We start from the raw sequence: 16,409 nt of genomic DNA on the forward strand, positions 1-16,409 counted from the left end.
TATAGGTCTCCTCATGAGCTTGCAGTTTCTCTGTGAAGTCGGCCTGTTTAAAAACACACAAATCATCCATTAAAATGCCAAACAAATCCAGGGTGGAGATTACAGTTAGATGGATGAATCTCACAAGAACATGTCCAGGCAGCATTTCACCCCAAAATCATAAGAAATTGTGTTTTACCTAAAGAAAATAATGCTTATTTTAGAAACATATTTTTTTTTGCATTATGACAATATTTTTATGACAATCGAGGCCACATCCACACAAATCCATTAAAGTGTGAAAATTTAGTTTTCAGCTTCCTCACGTCAATCATTTTCCAGAGTATATGGTTATGGAGAGTGTTTTTGAAAGTCTACATTTTCATGGAGGAAAATGCCATTCCAGTGATGATGCGAGGCATAAACATAGCAAAATCAATGTGTTTTCAAACCAAAGCGTGTTAATGTGAATGTGGCCTTATGTGAATGTGGCCTTGCCGCCCTATCCCTCCTCCCCCCAAAAATAAATGGAATCCTATGCAATAGTTCTGGCAGAAGGCTTGTACTAGGATATCATCCTTTTATTAAATTCATGCATCTCATCTCATCCAATCCTGATCCAACCTCTGATTTATAAGCTCAGCAAAGTTGTCCCTCATTGCTTTGTTACACCACCATAGTTTTCACCCCCCTCCACCCCATCACCACCAGTTTATGTCCCATCCTACCATAAGGGGTAAGTTAATCTCCCTTGCCATCATCATCTTCTGGTAGGATCTGACCGTTCGAGCGACAGTCCCAACGCTGAACTGTAGGACAGGGCTTATGCCAAAGAAAACAATTCTTTCACTAAACTATGTTATTCTCATACTCTCGAGTCCTCTACAAGAGTTTCTATGACCGTAAAGCGGGTCGCACCAGAAGTAACAACATGCCACTTTCTAAAATTCTAAACAATTGTTTTCTATGAATGTACACCCACTGCCGCTCGCTGTCTGTCAGTGGCACCTACCTGCGACTCCGGAGGCAGCTTTAATTTCTTCCGTAACACGGAGTGCAACTCGTATTTTTTCAAATTAATTAGACCCAAATCATTATCAATGGACTTATATAATTTAGTCTAGCCTTGTTCATTCTTGAAGATGGGAAAACACCTTTGTATTTATGTGTGTACTTTCTGCCACCTGAACTGCTTCGACGTGCCCTGTGTGTGATACATGTGCAATATCCTAGTCACGACCCTTCTTGTCCAGTGTGCAACCGGCTAATGCAAAATAATCGTATTACTGTAATGTGAAAAAAACAATGACATATTATTTCAATTGGACAGTATTTATTTTGGCTGTCGATTTAATATTAAAAAAATTATGCATTAAAAAATGTACACAACTAATAATGTTCTAATAAGAAATTTTCATATTATCAGAGCAATTCAAGTTAGTACCACCGTCATGCTTTTGAGTCCCAGTGAGCAGGTACAGTAAGCACAAATCAAGCTGTACAGGCAACAAAGTATATTTACTGACATCAGACAGCACAAAGTGAGGGTGCGATCTTTCATTCAAACAAAGCTGGATGGAGCGCAACTTAAAATGTAGGGGTCTTGATGCATGTTTAGCTATGGTTAACTTGACACAGCATTTGAAAAACTTTGTGTTTATGATGCAACACAACCCAAATTCTAAATACTACAAAAGCGTCTGTCTGACGCATGTTTTTTTTAAATATATGCATCCTTAGAAAAGCTCTTATGTACATCCATCTACCTCAGTGTCACGACTGGTGTTGAAGCAGGACAAGACAGACGAGAAGTGCGGATCCAAACGCGGAACGTGAGCAGTGACGAGTGAAACAGAAAACACGGGGCAGACAATACAGGAACGTAACATAACCCCCCCTCAAATGGACCGGATTCCAGACAGTCCTACAAAAAAGAAAACCCACAAAAATAACAAAAACAAAAAGTCCAAGGAGTGAGGGGGTAGACCCGGGGGAACACAGACAGACAAAAGGGGGCACAAGGGACACAGAGACAGTCCATGGGGGCACAAGGGGCAATTAGGCAGTCCACGGGGGCACAAGGGGAAATTAGGAAGACCAGGGAGGCCGAGAGGGCAGACTGGCAGACCAGGGAGGGCGAGAGGGCAGGCAAGCAGTCTCTGGGGGTGTGTGAAGGGAACCGGGTCAGGTGGCCTGGGGGGCGTCCACCGGGTAGGGACAGGTTTAGGAGGCCAGGGAGGTATCGACCAGGCAGGGACAGGTTTAGGTGGTCTGGGAGGCATCGAGCGGGCAGGGACAGGTTTAGGTGGTCTGGGAGACGGCCACAATAGGGGGACAGGTTTGGATGGCCCGGGGGCTGGCCACAAGGCAAGGGCCGGTTCAGGGGGCCTGGGAGGTGGCCACAGGACAGAGGCCGGTTTATTTGGCCTAGGAGACGGCCGTAGGGCAAGGGCCGGTTCAGGGGGCCTGGGAGGAGGAGTGGCCACTGGGGAGGCTGGCGGAGCCACGGAGGACTTCTGAGGCGGAGCCGAGGGAGGCTCAGGAGGCGGAGCCGGGAGAGGCTCGGGAGGCGGAGCCGAGGGAGGCTCGGGAGGCGGAGCCGGGAGAGGCTCGGGAGGCTCAGGAGGTGGAGCTGAAGAAGACTCAGGAGGAGGAGCCAAGGGAGGCGGAACTATGGAAAGCTCTGGAGGCTCATGAGGCAGAGCAGAGGAAGGCTCGGGAGGCAGAGCAGAGGAAGGCTCGGGAGGCAGAGCAGAGGGAGGCTCGGGAGGCAGAGCCATAGGAGGCTCGGGAGGCGGAGCCGGAGGAGGCTCGGGATGCTCGGGAGGTGGATCCATAGGAGGCTCGAGAGGCGGAGCCTTGATTGGCTCGAGAGACTTGAGAGGCGGAGCCCTGGAAGGCTCTGGAGGTGGAGCTGAGGGAGGTGGCGCCGTAGGAGGTTTCAGAGGCGAAGACCTGGTAGGTTCTGGAGTCTCTGGGGGCAGAGCTTTAGGAGGCTTGGGAGGCTCTTGGGGCAGAGCCGTAGGAGGCTTGGGAGTCTCTGGGGGTGGAGCCGTAGGAGGCTCTGGAGGCGGAGCCGTAGGAGGCTTGGGGGGCGGAGCCCTGGAAGGCTCGAGAGGCTTGAGAGGCAGAGCCCTGGAAGGCCCGAGAGGCTTGAGAGGCGGAGCCCTGGAAGACTCGAGTGACTTGAGGGGCGGAGCCCTGGGAGGCTCGAGAGACTTGAGAGGCGGAGCCGTGGAAGGCCCGAGAGGCTTGAGAGGCGGAGCCCTGGAAGACTCGAGTGACTTGAGGGGCGGAGCCCTGGGAGGCTCGAGAGACTTGAGAGGCGGAGCCCTGGGAGGCTCGAGAGACTTGAGAGGCGGAGCGTGGAAGGCTCGGGAGGAGGAGCCCTGGAAGACTCGGGAGGATCGAGAGGCAGAGCCTTGGAAGGCGCTGGCTCTTGGACGGTCATGGCTACTGGCGCTGGCTCTTGGACGGTCGAGGCTACAGGCGCTGGCTCTGGGACGGTCGAGGCTACAGGCGCTGGCTCTGGGACGGTCGAGGCTACAGGCGCTGGCTCTGGGACGGTCGAGGCTACAGGCGCTGGCTCTGGGACGGTCGAGGCTACAGGCATAGGCTGGTTGACCGTGGTAAGCGCAAGCTTGGGTTCGCTGGACGCTGAGGGCAGAGCCACGGGGGGTTCTGGGGACGGAGCTGCGGTAGACAGAGGCTGGAGAGCAGAGACCCCTCCCTTTCTCCTCTTCCTCCGGGTGGATGAGGCTGACAACGCTGGAATGCTGTTCGTGGTTGGCGTGGCCTCAGGCTCGTTGGCCGTGGCTGGCGTGGGCTCAGGTTTGCTGACCGTGGCTGGCGTGGGCTCAGGCTCGCTGACCGTGGCTGGCGTGGGCTCAGGCTCGCTGACCGGGGCAGGCGTGGGCTCAGGCTTGCTGACCGGGGCAGGCGTGGGCTCTGGCTCGCACACCGGGGCAGGCGTTGGCTCTGGCTCGCAGACCGGGGCAGGCGTTGGCTCTGGCTCGCTGACCGTGGCTGGCGTGGGCTCAGGCTCGCTGACCGGGGCAGGCGTGGGCTCAGGCTTGCTGACCGGGGCAGGCGTGGGCTCTGGCTCGCACACCGGGGCAGGCGTTGGCTCTGGCTCGCAGACCGGGGCAGGCATTGGCTCTGGATCTGTCACGACTGGTGTGGAAGCAGGACAAGACAGACGAGAACTGCGGATCCAAACACGGTTTTATTTACAAGTAAAAATAAACAAACACAGGAACGAAAGAAAAGGTCCACGATGGGAAAATTAAACTAAAGCACGAAACAACATTCAGAAGTATACCAGTGAGAAAAACAACCACGAACGATAAGGAAACCTTGAGCGAACACAAATTAACATCTAGGGCAAACGTTGACAAACATGAGGAACATCCAGGAGCAGAGAACATGAAACGATAACATTAACATTCAACGAACAACAAAGGAAAGGGAAAACAAGCGGGTTTAAATAGACAGGACAGGGTGATAACAAAATCACGAACAGGTGCGGACAATAACACTGTGCTGGCAGAGAGAGCCGGGAAAGATGGGAAATGTAGTTTTGACACAAAGACAGTGAAACACGGGGCGGACAACAAGGAAAACGTGACATGGAGCGTGAGCAGTGACGAGTGAAACAGAAAACACGGGGCAGACAACACGGGAACGTAACACTCAGACAGATTGACAAATTAATTTACAAAATGTATTGCTGTAGACCAGTGATGACTTAAGAACAATGATGTGGAAATAAATTATATATTACCTTCTAAAGCCACATTTTGTATTGTCCAATCAATGCTTTAATAGTGTCATTTATCTGAATTATCTGAATTACTATATATAGTATATTCAAATTATTTACATATAATTATAATTATTTATTCATTATACCTGTATATGGAATTATTTTTATTTGGGGGGCTTTTTGACAGATATTAATATATCCAATACATTTTGATTAATTTGATTCATTAATTGGGATATCATGGGATTCATTTGATTAAAAGTCGACAGCCCAAGTATTTATAAATCATTGTTGTATTATAGTGCATTTACAACAATTGATGTTTATTTCATAAAATACTACTTTAATCACTCTATCATATTAAACAACCGGATGCTTTACAGTAATGAGTTTTTTCAAAAATAAGCATCATGTTCTTTTTGCAAAATATGATTTCACTTTTTTTTTCTGTTTGTTTTGGAAGAATGCAACCTGAACATGAGATTCATCAGGTAAAGTGTGTGACCTCGTTCAGATGACTCAGTGTAAAACATTTTACTTTTGTGCATATTTGTACACTATTATGGCATATATATAAAAATACATGAAACATATATGCCTGGAACTTAGTTCTTACAGCACACAGGCATATTGAATGACTCTGGTGCACATCTGGTATGGTAATGTAATTGTTAAGGAAGTCATTCTTGGTAATTCCAGCATTAGTAATTTTCAGTGTTTCTACCATATTAGGTATGATGGGATCCACAGAGCTATGACATTCCTGGGAACTTTTGAAACTACAATAATATTCAAAGAAAAAAAAGGGAAAAAGAAGAAATGAATATAGCTGATGAAAACACTTCAAACAACAAACTGAACACGGATGACTGTGATATGAAGCATGCTTCTCTGTGATTTTATATGCTCCCTTGAGCCATATTGGTTACAGTTAGCATAGAAAAAATAAACTCAATGTATTCTATCAAACCTGTGTTGGGGAATACACTTTGAAACTGTTGCTTCCCAAGCTACAAGCTACTTGTAACCTAAAGTAGTTAAAGGAATAGTTCACCCAAAAATTACAATTCTCTCATGATTTACTCACCCTCATGCCATCCCAGATGTGTATGAGTTTATGTATTCTGCTTAACACATGCAAAGATTTTTAGAAAAATATCTCAGCTTTGTAGATCCATACAATGGAAGTGAATGGTGGCCAGAATTTTGAAGGTCCAAAAAGCACATAAAGGCAGCATAAAACTAATCCATATGACTCAAGTGGTTAAATCTACATCCTCAGAAGTGATATGATAAGTCTGGGTGATAAACAGTTCAATATTTAAGTCCTTTATAATTATAAATCTCAACTTTCTATTTCAAATACTTCTTCTTTTATTTCTGGCGATTCAAATTCATTGTGCACATCGCCACCTACTGGGCAGGGGGGAGAATTTATCCTAAAAAGGACTTGATACTGATCTGTGTCTGGGTGAACTATACCTTTAAACTACAGTCAAGCAACTAGTTAGCTACACCACAAGCTACTAACAAAAGTAGGTAACTACACTGAAGCTATTTAAAGAAGAAAATAATTTGATATATAACAATCGGATGAAATTATTGAACTAAAACATTATATTCAAAATGCAAACAATTTGTGTTTATTTACTCCCTCTGCTCCATTTCTGTGCAATGTGACAAATCACAATGATTTTTGACACAACAGCGCTACTCGTTGGAAAATGTAACTCGTTACTGAAAAAGCTACACTAGCTGGGTTTCCATCCACTTTTCACCAATCCTATTGCATGAGGTTATATATAGCCAAATGATATATGTAATTGACCTTCCTCTGGCATTAAAAGGAGAGGAGAAGCCCATGAGAACGGATGGAAATAGCTTTGGCTCTACAGCTTATCACTCAGATGTACGATGCACACACAAGCCACTACAAATGGGCTCTCAAATTACGGAGTGTCTGCCATTTGAAATTAAGGCTTGTCACAAAGACGATAAAGGCCTTCATGGAACATGGTAGACGAATTGAATGACCCTTATAATCATTAATCCAATCAAAGTGAAAAATGACTTGTGTCTTTTTTACCCCCTTCTGCTCAGGTCTTGTCAACACGGCCCACGGCAACATTCGGCATGTAAAAACTTGTGATAGAGATAACACAATTTAGCAATCCACCAGGTTGTTTTCTGCAATCGTGGCAGTCCCAGTAATTCAATTCCACCTTAAGTCTAGTGTAAAATTTATCAGAATATCTGCCAGCAGCTGTCTAATGTACTTATCATTATGTGGAGAATACCAATAATGTTAGGTTGGGGAGCATTATTCAAGTTTTAATATTGGATTTTTTTTTTCTTGGCATAATCCACTGTGGGTGGATGTTTGTCGGAGAATATCAACTGAACCTTGATATTTTCAGAAACTCTGTTCCAATACATAATCTGTAATTCATTTAGCCTTTTAAGATGTTTTATTAATGTTATCTGCAATTTTCCTTCCTATAAGCGGTGAATGCTTTTCATGTGCAAACATAACTGATGACAGCAAATACAAAACATTATTCACTCTCTCTATTGGTGGTAATCAGCATGGTATTTCTCATAAAATGTAATAAAAAAAAATAAATCTGTAATATTTTTTTTGTTCCAGTACAAATATCTAAATATCCTTCATACAGGATACATTTATTTGAGAAGCAAAATTGTGTAAAATGTCATCATTTACCCACCCTCATGTCATGCCAAACCATTATGACTTTCTATCTTCCATTGAAGAAATAAAAGGTGATGTTTGGCAGAATATTAGGGACTGACAGACTGAGTCACCATTGCATCATTGCATCTTTTTTTTCCATACAATGAAACTAAATGGTGACTGAGGCTGTCAATCTGCCTCAGTAAATGATGAGGAAATGATGAGGAAAACCCCTCTATTCAAGACATGAAAACAAGGTTTCATATTTTAATGATCTAGATCAAATTTAAATTATCTAATTTTAAAGATACAGTATATTTTTTTTTTTTCTGGAAAGCGATACAAAAATACTGATTAAGGAAATATTTTTTTTACAAGGTTGTTAAAAAGTGTGTAAACCTGCGATTTTGCTAACATCTCTTTGGTAATTTCCCCCAGCACCTCTCGAACATCTTTCTCACAAGACTTTCTTCCATTTCAGCCTTTCCAAGTTCTTCCCGGTTTTCCTCACGAGATTCCCGCGAGCCCTAAAGTCAATTAAACAAATTCTTTACCAGATCTGGGTTGGTGCTAAGTGTTCTGCGAGTAACTGTGGACTGCAATAAGGGTTGATGATACAGGACAAGATAAGTGAGATAAAATAAAATAAATAGGTAAAACCTTGATTTGGAGAATATAATTTGACCCTATCCAACAATATATGCTATAGTATGCTTTGTTAAATGTGAGCCAATTTGCAACGGATATTAATATCAAATTATGCTTTGATAGGAATTATCTAATTTTATGGGAATATTGCAGGAAAGAAGCACAATGAAATGCACAAAGTGTTTTTGATAATAGAATTGTACTGTAAATAATGACACAGCGCCTGCATGTGGCCTTTCTCTGAATTGCAGTGATGATTGAGGCCATGGAAAGCTGTTCATTTTAATGACATTCTGCAACACACAGGGTTCCCACAGCTTATGACCATTGCATTCCGATTACCTTTTTAGTCTAAAGATTTCTAAAAAAATAATTGTATAGATATTGCAAACATAAGGTGCAGTTTTTATCTGTTTAAAATGTTTTAGTATTCTAGTCCACACGAAATAGCATTAGCAACCAATTTGACTTCTGTACTCTGATGTATTTCCAAGTAAAACGGTGAAAAATAAGTGTGAATCTTTTTTAAGAGAGTCTTTTGGGGGCAGAGCAAAAGCATGTCCAAAAAATATGACATACACAAATGTTTTCTTAAACTTGGAATAACATGCACTTATGAATCGAGCACAATAAAACTAGTAAAGTGCATTAGATACTGTAGGATACATTTTGATTTCACATTGACCTTAAAGCTGGACTTAAGTAGAAAAATCTATCACTATATTAATTCCATGACTTTTTATAATCATCACACGTTTTAATTTTTTTAATACTTACCATTACCATGACAACCCGAAGTCTATTTAACCTTTAAATTCTTACATAGTGACCCGGACCTCATGCCTGTACCGCATGCATTTTTTGGAGTTGTGCCCACACCTATTATGTAGTCCCCAATCGTGCTTATAAATAGTTTCAAAAAATTGCATGGTTTTATTTTTTTATAACGGCTTTCGAAACCAAAAATATCAAGACCCCATTTGAGACCCTAGATATGAAATTTTGTCTTTTTTTTTTTTTTTTTTTTGCACTTCTATTGATTAAGTTTTTTATGGTTATTTAATATCAAAATGTATCTATGTCTTTGTTTACTACAAGAGAAATTAGTACTATATTCATACAAATAAATATGTTGATTTCATGTTGATTTTCTGTGCAACAATGGTGAATAATCAGTATTCCATATGCATGGACACATACATATTTCAGCCAGATGGTTGGTTTGAGTATTTTTTAACTGCTGATCTTCTGGGATTTTCACACACAACAGTCTCTAGAATTTATTCAGAATGGTGCCAAAAACAAACAAATAAAAAAAAAATCATCCAGTAAGCTGCGGGTCTGTGGACAGAAATGCCTTGTTGATGAGAGAAGTCAGTGGAGAATGGGCAGACTGGTTCGAACTGACAAAGTCTATGGTAACTCAGATAACCCCTCTGTACAATTGTGGTGAGAAGAATATAATCTCAGAATGCTATTATGAGATGCAGGTTGACGCTGTTTTGGCGGCACGAGCAGGACCTACACAATATTAGGCAGATGGTTTTCATGTTATGGCTGATCGGTGTATATATCAAGTCAAGTCATGTTTATTTGTATAGTACATTTCATAATCGTTTCAAAGCAGCTTTACAGAAAATGAAACTGTAATATCTATTAAGTCTTAGAGTCATCATTGTGTAATTGTAAACTGGGTTAAATAGTTAAATAATAATTGTATTTAGAACCCCAGTGAGCAAGTCAAAATAAACCTGATTAATGGAGAAAGATATCTTTGGGAGAAACCAGACTCACTGTGGGGGCCAGTTCCCCTCTGGCTAACCAGTATGAATATAATGCCAATATTAATATGTATAGTGCAAGTCATGGTTAAAATTATCAAACTAAGTAAGTGTTAAGGGTCAGTGTTTAAACAAAGATTCTGTACTGTAAGATTAATGACTAATGTCTTTGAAGTCCATCCTGTATTAACTGCAGAAGTTTACATAGATGCATTGTCCTTGTTAGTTGGCTTATGAAGGCTTTTGTTGGTAATTAATTGATAGTCTATATATTCCATTTCAAGAGTGTAGTCCATCATTAGACCGAGGTGATGCAGGCAGAGATCAGTGAGGTGCATTGCATTTCAACCGGCAGGTCATTTCGGTGAGTATATATATATATATATATATATATATACACGTACCGGGTCTCTTAAAAGTGTTTGAAAAAACTGCCATGCTTTTATGTTTTTGTGTGTGTGTGAGTGTGTTTCTTTATACAAACACAGAATTCATAACTGTATCTTTTGTAACCACTTTTTTCCCCTCACTCAATAAATAAATAAATAAAATACATAAATACAGGCCTTTGTGTCAGAGACTGCATAAGAACCTGGAAGAAATGCAATGATGGATAGTAGAGTTGGGTCCGAGTCCACCTTTGTCGAGTACGAGTCAAGACCAAGTCCTTAAACATCAAGTCCGAGTCCGAGTCAGAGTCCAAAAGTGTCCGAGTTGGACTCAAGTCCGAGTTCTTAAAGGCCGAGTCCGAGTCGAGTCCGCCCGAGTCCAGAAAGAAATTAAATTGAAAAAAGATTAGAAATTGTTATTGTCAATTTTTACATTCTATTAATATTTTAACCTTTCAACCCATTAAACCAATGGCAATATAAAATGAAATAATAAATACCACTATTACATCTTGTTATTGCCATTAAACATTTTTATTTTATGTCAACAGAGCTAGTTTCCTATCAAAAATGTTTTCAAAGAAAAGAAGAGATATACAGTAGAGGTAGCCTATATGTAGAACTTTTATTATATTACAAGTGCATGAAAATACAAATGAACCTGTTTTATTATTGTATCACACTATATTGTCCTCCAGTTAAAGCTGACATTTCAATCATTTAATGCCTCTCCCCACATTTAAATAGGCTGAGGCAATACTCAGAGTAGAATTTAAATATATCAGCTTGTAATAACAAATAAAAAAGCTTTATTACTGTGCTTAATCAACAACAAACTCCTTTCTGAACACCGCTCTCTGGTCTTGTAAAATGAGTTGTAATGAACAATGAACATGCAATGTACTATAGTGCACACAGTCAAGCACTAAACCAGGGCCATATTGCTTTTCAGAAATACAAGCGCTGTGACCATTTTATGTGTTAAGCGTGCACGATGTGGTCTCACGATGAGGCCACCTTTGCTAAAGACACGCTCTACTGGTGCAGAGGATGCTGGTATAGACAGCACTTTTACAACCAGAGAGTAGAGCTGTGGGAATCTCTCCCTGTTTGTCAACCAAAATTCAAGTGCTGTATTTGTGTCTGTGTCTTGAATGGCATCAAAGTACTTGTGTATCTGAGCTGAAATGCTGCATGTATCCTTAGCTGAGTGGCTCAGGTGCTTGTGGGCTCGATAGCGAGCTAGAAGTCGTGGGCATTTGCCAGGAGGAGAATCTGTGGTTTCATCAGCATCAACTCCAGAATGCAGCATGTCTCCATCTGCTGTGGCCTCGCCCTCAACTTCTGCAGTCAAAGTTTCTGAAAAATATGAAACATGCACAAATAACACACGTTAAAATGCATTATTTGGATTTAGGGACCTAAGGACCATTATTGTATGCCTACTGCATATTTCTATGCTCTGCACAGTCTGCAGTATACAGAGTATATATTTTTAGGTTATTAAAGCAAATAAACTGCATTACCTATAAGTGTTCTTTTCAGATCCTCTCTGAATTTCTTCACTGAATCTGGACTCTCACTGTTGGTTACATCTAGATCAACCCAGTTAAGACCAAACTGAGGATCAAGCATTGTAGCCAAGAAATATACATTATTGTTGAACTGGTCCTCTTTCCCATTTTGCTCAACCATTTTGGTTCTCACAAAGATCCCAGAGAATCTCTTTAAAAGTGATTGCCGAAGGGCTGTGGCTAGTGGCCGGCAATGACTTCTTGACTCTGATATTTGGAGCAGATGAGTGTTTAAATCAAGTACAGTGGGGACCACCATACTAATAGTGACCATTTTCTCACCCTCTGTAAGGTCTGTTGCTTCTGCAAAAGGATAGAGAACAGAACCTAAATCCTTCAGTTGATTCCATTCACGAATTGAAAAAAGAACATGTTGGAAGTCTGAACTGCAAATTTGAGTGAGATCCCTATGGTCAAGTGCTGTAAGGGCCTGTAGCTGCTTGAATGTACTGTTCCAGCGTGTGGATGTAGCTGCAGGAATTGATCTATCTGTCCCAAATGTAGCCTCAAATCGCTCTTTAAACGTAGTACTTGTATGAAGTAATGAGGTTAATTTTGACATTTTGGCAAGTGCTGAAGAAAAGGCCTTGGCTTCTTTCATTCCATCATGCACAATTAATTGCAGAGAATGTGCAAAACATGACAGCCTTTGTCTTGTTCTCACCATGACAGTCTCGTCTTCCCAGGTCACATCCTCCCAAAGACTCTCATCATCTAAGTTTTCCTCTTCTGCATCACTGTCATCACTGTGCTGCTCTTCTTGTGGTAGCTTGACTTTGAATGCACACTTCATATTGGCTGCATTATCAGTTATAATGTACCTGACTTTACTTTCAATGTTATATTCATCAATGATCTCGTCAAATGCCATGGCTATGTTGTCTCCACTGTGTCTGCCACAAAACCTCCTACAGTCTAAAAGAAAGGACTCCAGCTGATTTCCATCTTGGTTTAATCCATGGGCTGTAACACCGAAGAAGGACCGCATGGTTCGATCAGACCATATGTCAGCAGTTATGGACACAGATGATTGGGTCTGGAGCTTCCTTTTAATTGAATCCTTCACCTGGTCAACCAACAAAGGAATGTGTTTTTCAGTGATTGTTTTTCTTGCAATGGGAGTGTATCTGTTGTCCATTACTTTCAAGAAATGCCTGAAATGCTGATTTTCAACAATTGACAGAGGTAAAGTGCAGCCAATGAGCAGATCCTTAATGATGGCATTATGAATTTCTTGTTGTCTTGGAGAACTTGCATCATAAAGTTGCACTGCTTGTTTGGTCAATTCTGGTCTTGCAAATCCTGCTATGCTGGGCTGTGCTGCATCTGCTGGTTGCTGCTGTCTTTGGTACTCTCTTATTCTGGGACAAAAAAGAGAAAATTTGAGCAATTCTTGGTAATTCAAAAACAGTTTTGATTCAAATTTCAACCACAAAATTCAAAGTTTTGTTTAAGCTACTTAACTAGTTATTGCAATTCAGATCACATTAAGTAATTGAATGAAAATAACATTGCATTAAGAGCAAATTATTTTACATTTAAAAGGACTATATTTACAGTCCCTGCATTTCTGTGGTGATATGTTAATTTCCTTATTCTTTACTAAAATGTACAAAAAAACACGTCTCAATCAGCAGGGTTTATGTTATTTCCCACATTAAGAATTAAATTACATTTAACATTTTGTAAAATTAAAGACCGGAATCTCCACATGCTAATGTTTAGGCGTAGGCGATACTAAATCTTATTTCACGAAAATGATGTTTTATAAGTAGGTCTGCATTCAAGTAAGAACAAATACTACAGAAATTAAATAGGCTAAAGCAATTAAATGTAAAACAGACTTCACTGTATGACACGCACAATGATTCTCATTAAATTTAATAAAGTTAGTCATCAGTAGAGTGAGTGATTTTGTTTGATTAAAATTACGGCAACAGATTAATATTGGACTGATATTGATATTGATTGAATTGATTTTTCCCAACTGTTTACATTCACTTAAGACGTCTGTCTTACCAATGTACATAACCGGCTGTGTACATAAAATGTACATAACCGACTGTTTACATGAATACTTGGCCAGACTTACATTTTGACATGATGTGTGTGAATTTATTTGACCGTACATGCGTAAAACCATTAAATCCATTACTGATGATGCACATTGAGGCGGCCTCATTTCTGTTTGCACGATTTAAGTTGGCGCACGCACACACACACACACACACACACACACACACACACACACACACACACACACAGCTGATATATATTTATCGTCATATCGCCCAGCCCTAACAATGTTATTTGGATTTAAGTTGGTATAAAGTTATAATAAGCAACTTACCTTTCTTTATGTTTTCTTTGAACATGTCGGTAGAAATTTGAAGTTGTGCCAGAAACATCAGAAAGAGTTGTTTTGCAAAATTTGCAATCCGCAGAGTGCTTCTTTTTACCGGATGTCTTGCAAATAAATTCTCTATGATTTTCAGTAAGCAAAACAAATTATTGCTGACTTTGAAGACATCGTCCTACGCATTGATATCCACACTGTGTGATGTGTGTGTGTTTTGTCTGCAAGCATAAGATGATGCTACTGCTGCCTGCCGGTGTGGTGCAGTAAAATGACAGGCGTGGAGACATATAATCATTTTAAGACAATTACAAATTTTATGCTGGTTTTATTGTTACACGTGACGCGGACTCGACGCGTACTCGGAATATTTTCCGAGTCCAAAATGTTCAAGTCCATGTCAAGTCCGAGTCCAAATTCATCCGAGTGCGTGACAAGTCCGAGTTCATAAAAAATTGGACTCGAGTCCGGACTCGAGTCCGAGTCCAAGTTCGAGTACCCCAACTCTAATGGATAGTGGGCTGTGATGTAATCCTACTGCTCAAATATACGATTCCCTCTGCTCAGTACAGTCATTTGCAGCTGTATATTGCAGTGTCAGTTAAAGGAAAAAAGTTACTCATACTTGGAAGCAGATGTGTGTTTCGTCTGAAAATTAATAACATGTGAAACGCATCATCTCTGAAAGGGTAATTCCACCCAAACGCACAAAGAATCTGAACCACATAAAGAATAAAGCTGTTTATTGCAAGCTAATTACTCTTGTAGAACAGCTTTGGATAGCTCAGCTATTATTATACAAGAACCAGAGAGGAAAAAGGATACTTTACCTGCTCAGGGATTTTGACACATGAGGAAGTACAGGCCACAAACTCAAATGTGTTGATCACCCCAATGCTTTTCTCAAACAAAAGTCTGGATTGTAATAAGTCCACTTAAAATCCTATCAATAATTATGTTCTGTAAAATGAATAATGGGATAATGTACAGTCAGCCAGGGATTAACATAAAATAAACCCCAGCATATCAGGACCTTGACGGGGGGCCTTGTATCATGCTTAAGGGATTTAAGTTGTGATAATGATTAGCTTAATGCATATTGTCCCACTTATTATATGGCTACTTACCAAGTAATTTAATATATTAACTTTAATTATGAATTTTGATCTATGAAATTATGAACTTTAATTACATTTTGAGCTAAAATTTTTATTATTTTGAAAATGTTATTATGTGAAAAGAAAGAGACCATGGAGTGAAATGAGAGACATGAGCAACGTTGTCAAATTGTCAAATTTACAGTTTTGCGATCAATATGCAGTATAACAATATCAGACCACAGATATATAATCAAATTTTCACTTGTTAAAATTCTTGATATCAGTAATGGAATTACTACTAGTGAAAATGCTCATACTCGAAATCAATAATTAGGTTTGCACGGGTAAAAACGTTAATTCTTGATATTAATAAAATGTAATTACATGAAATACCCATTCTTTACAGAAAAAAATAACATTTAAAATAAAACAACATAATTATTGACATCTGTAACTTCATTTTCAAGAATTTCTCAATGATGTGTCGTTGAATCATATTTAAAATGCAATTACACATATCTGTATAAATAATTCCTTATACTAGTTGAAATTGCGAATGTTAATTTGGCTTGCCATTTATTTACATTTTCTTAATTCCGTCCACATCTTGTGGTGCATCTGAAAAGATTCAAGATCTGCATTAAGAGCCGAGTTGAATTTTCTCATAATTTGGCTGGAACATTTTATTGTTCATTTGGCAGAAAACCCTTCACCCAGAATCCAAAACCAGCACACACTAACAAAAACAAAGAGTCTGTGGTTTATATATTGAATGTAATTACAAGGCCAAATTGAGGCAGGGGAGGAGAACAATGCGCTTTCATTACTGCACTGACTCCCATTATTCCTACTGACATGATTCATGTGTTTTACATCTTGAGCAATAAACAAATTAATGTCAACAGTATCATTTTAATAGAAGCAAAAATAGAACGCCTGCTGCAGTTCATTGGCCTGTTTTACTTTTGTGTTATTAGTGAAACATCTTGATCCACTAGAATGGTTCCAAAAAGAGGGGAAAAGCAAGTACATTAATATTCAAACTGTGCTTTGAACTCCCTTTCAAAACAAAAAAAAAAATGGTTTTGTTATATGGCATCCAGCACCCATTGTATCTGTGACCTA

General features: G+C 40.2%; 1 protein-coding gene across 1 annotated transcript; it reads right to left on the bottom strand.

Annotated features, from left to right (window-relative positions):
• Positions 1 to 11,046: 11,046 nt before the first annotated feature.
• LOC127626589 (uncharacterized) lies at positions 11,047 to 13,066 on the bottom strand. The gene is made up of 2 exons (XM_052102490.1): positions 11,781 to 13,066; positions 11,047 to 11,613 (listed from the first exon to the last, which is right to left on the bottom strand). Exons 1-2 carry the CDS (start codon positions 12,964 to 12,966, stop codon positions 11,180 to 11,182), a joined length of 1,620 nt encoding a protein of 539 aa, XP_051958450.1. The 5' UTR covers positions 12,967 to 13,066; the 3' UTR covers positions 11,047 to 11,179.
• Positions 13,067 to 16,409: the final 3,343 nt, after the last annotated feature.

This window comes from Xyrauchen texanus, chromosome 33 (genome assembly GCF_025860055.1).
Source record: "Xyrauchen texanus isolate HMW12.3.18 chromosome 33, RBS_HiC_50CHRs, whole genome shotgun sequence".
NCBI classification, from domain to species: Eukaryota; Metazoa; Chordata; class Actinopteri; order Cypriniformes; family Catostomidae; genus Xyrauchen; species Xyrauchen texanus.

Bases quoted from the DNA above. Each gene is read 5' to 3' on its own strand.
- LOC127626589 (XM_052102490.1), bottom strand. From the start codon at position 12,966: ATGGACAACAGATACACTCCCATTGCAAGAAAAACAATCACTGAAAAA. The intron at 11,614-11,780 runs GTAATGCAGTTT...CATATTTTTCAG, and splicing joins TCTGAAAAGAACACTTATAG to AAACTTTGACTGCAGAAGTT.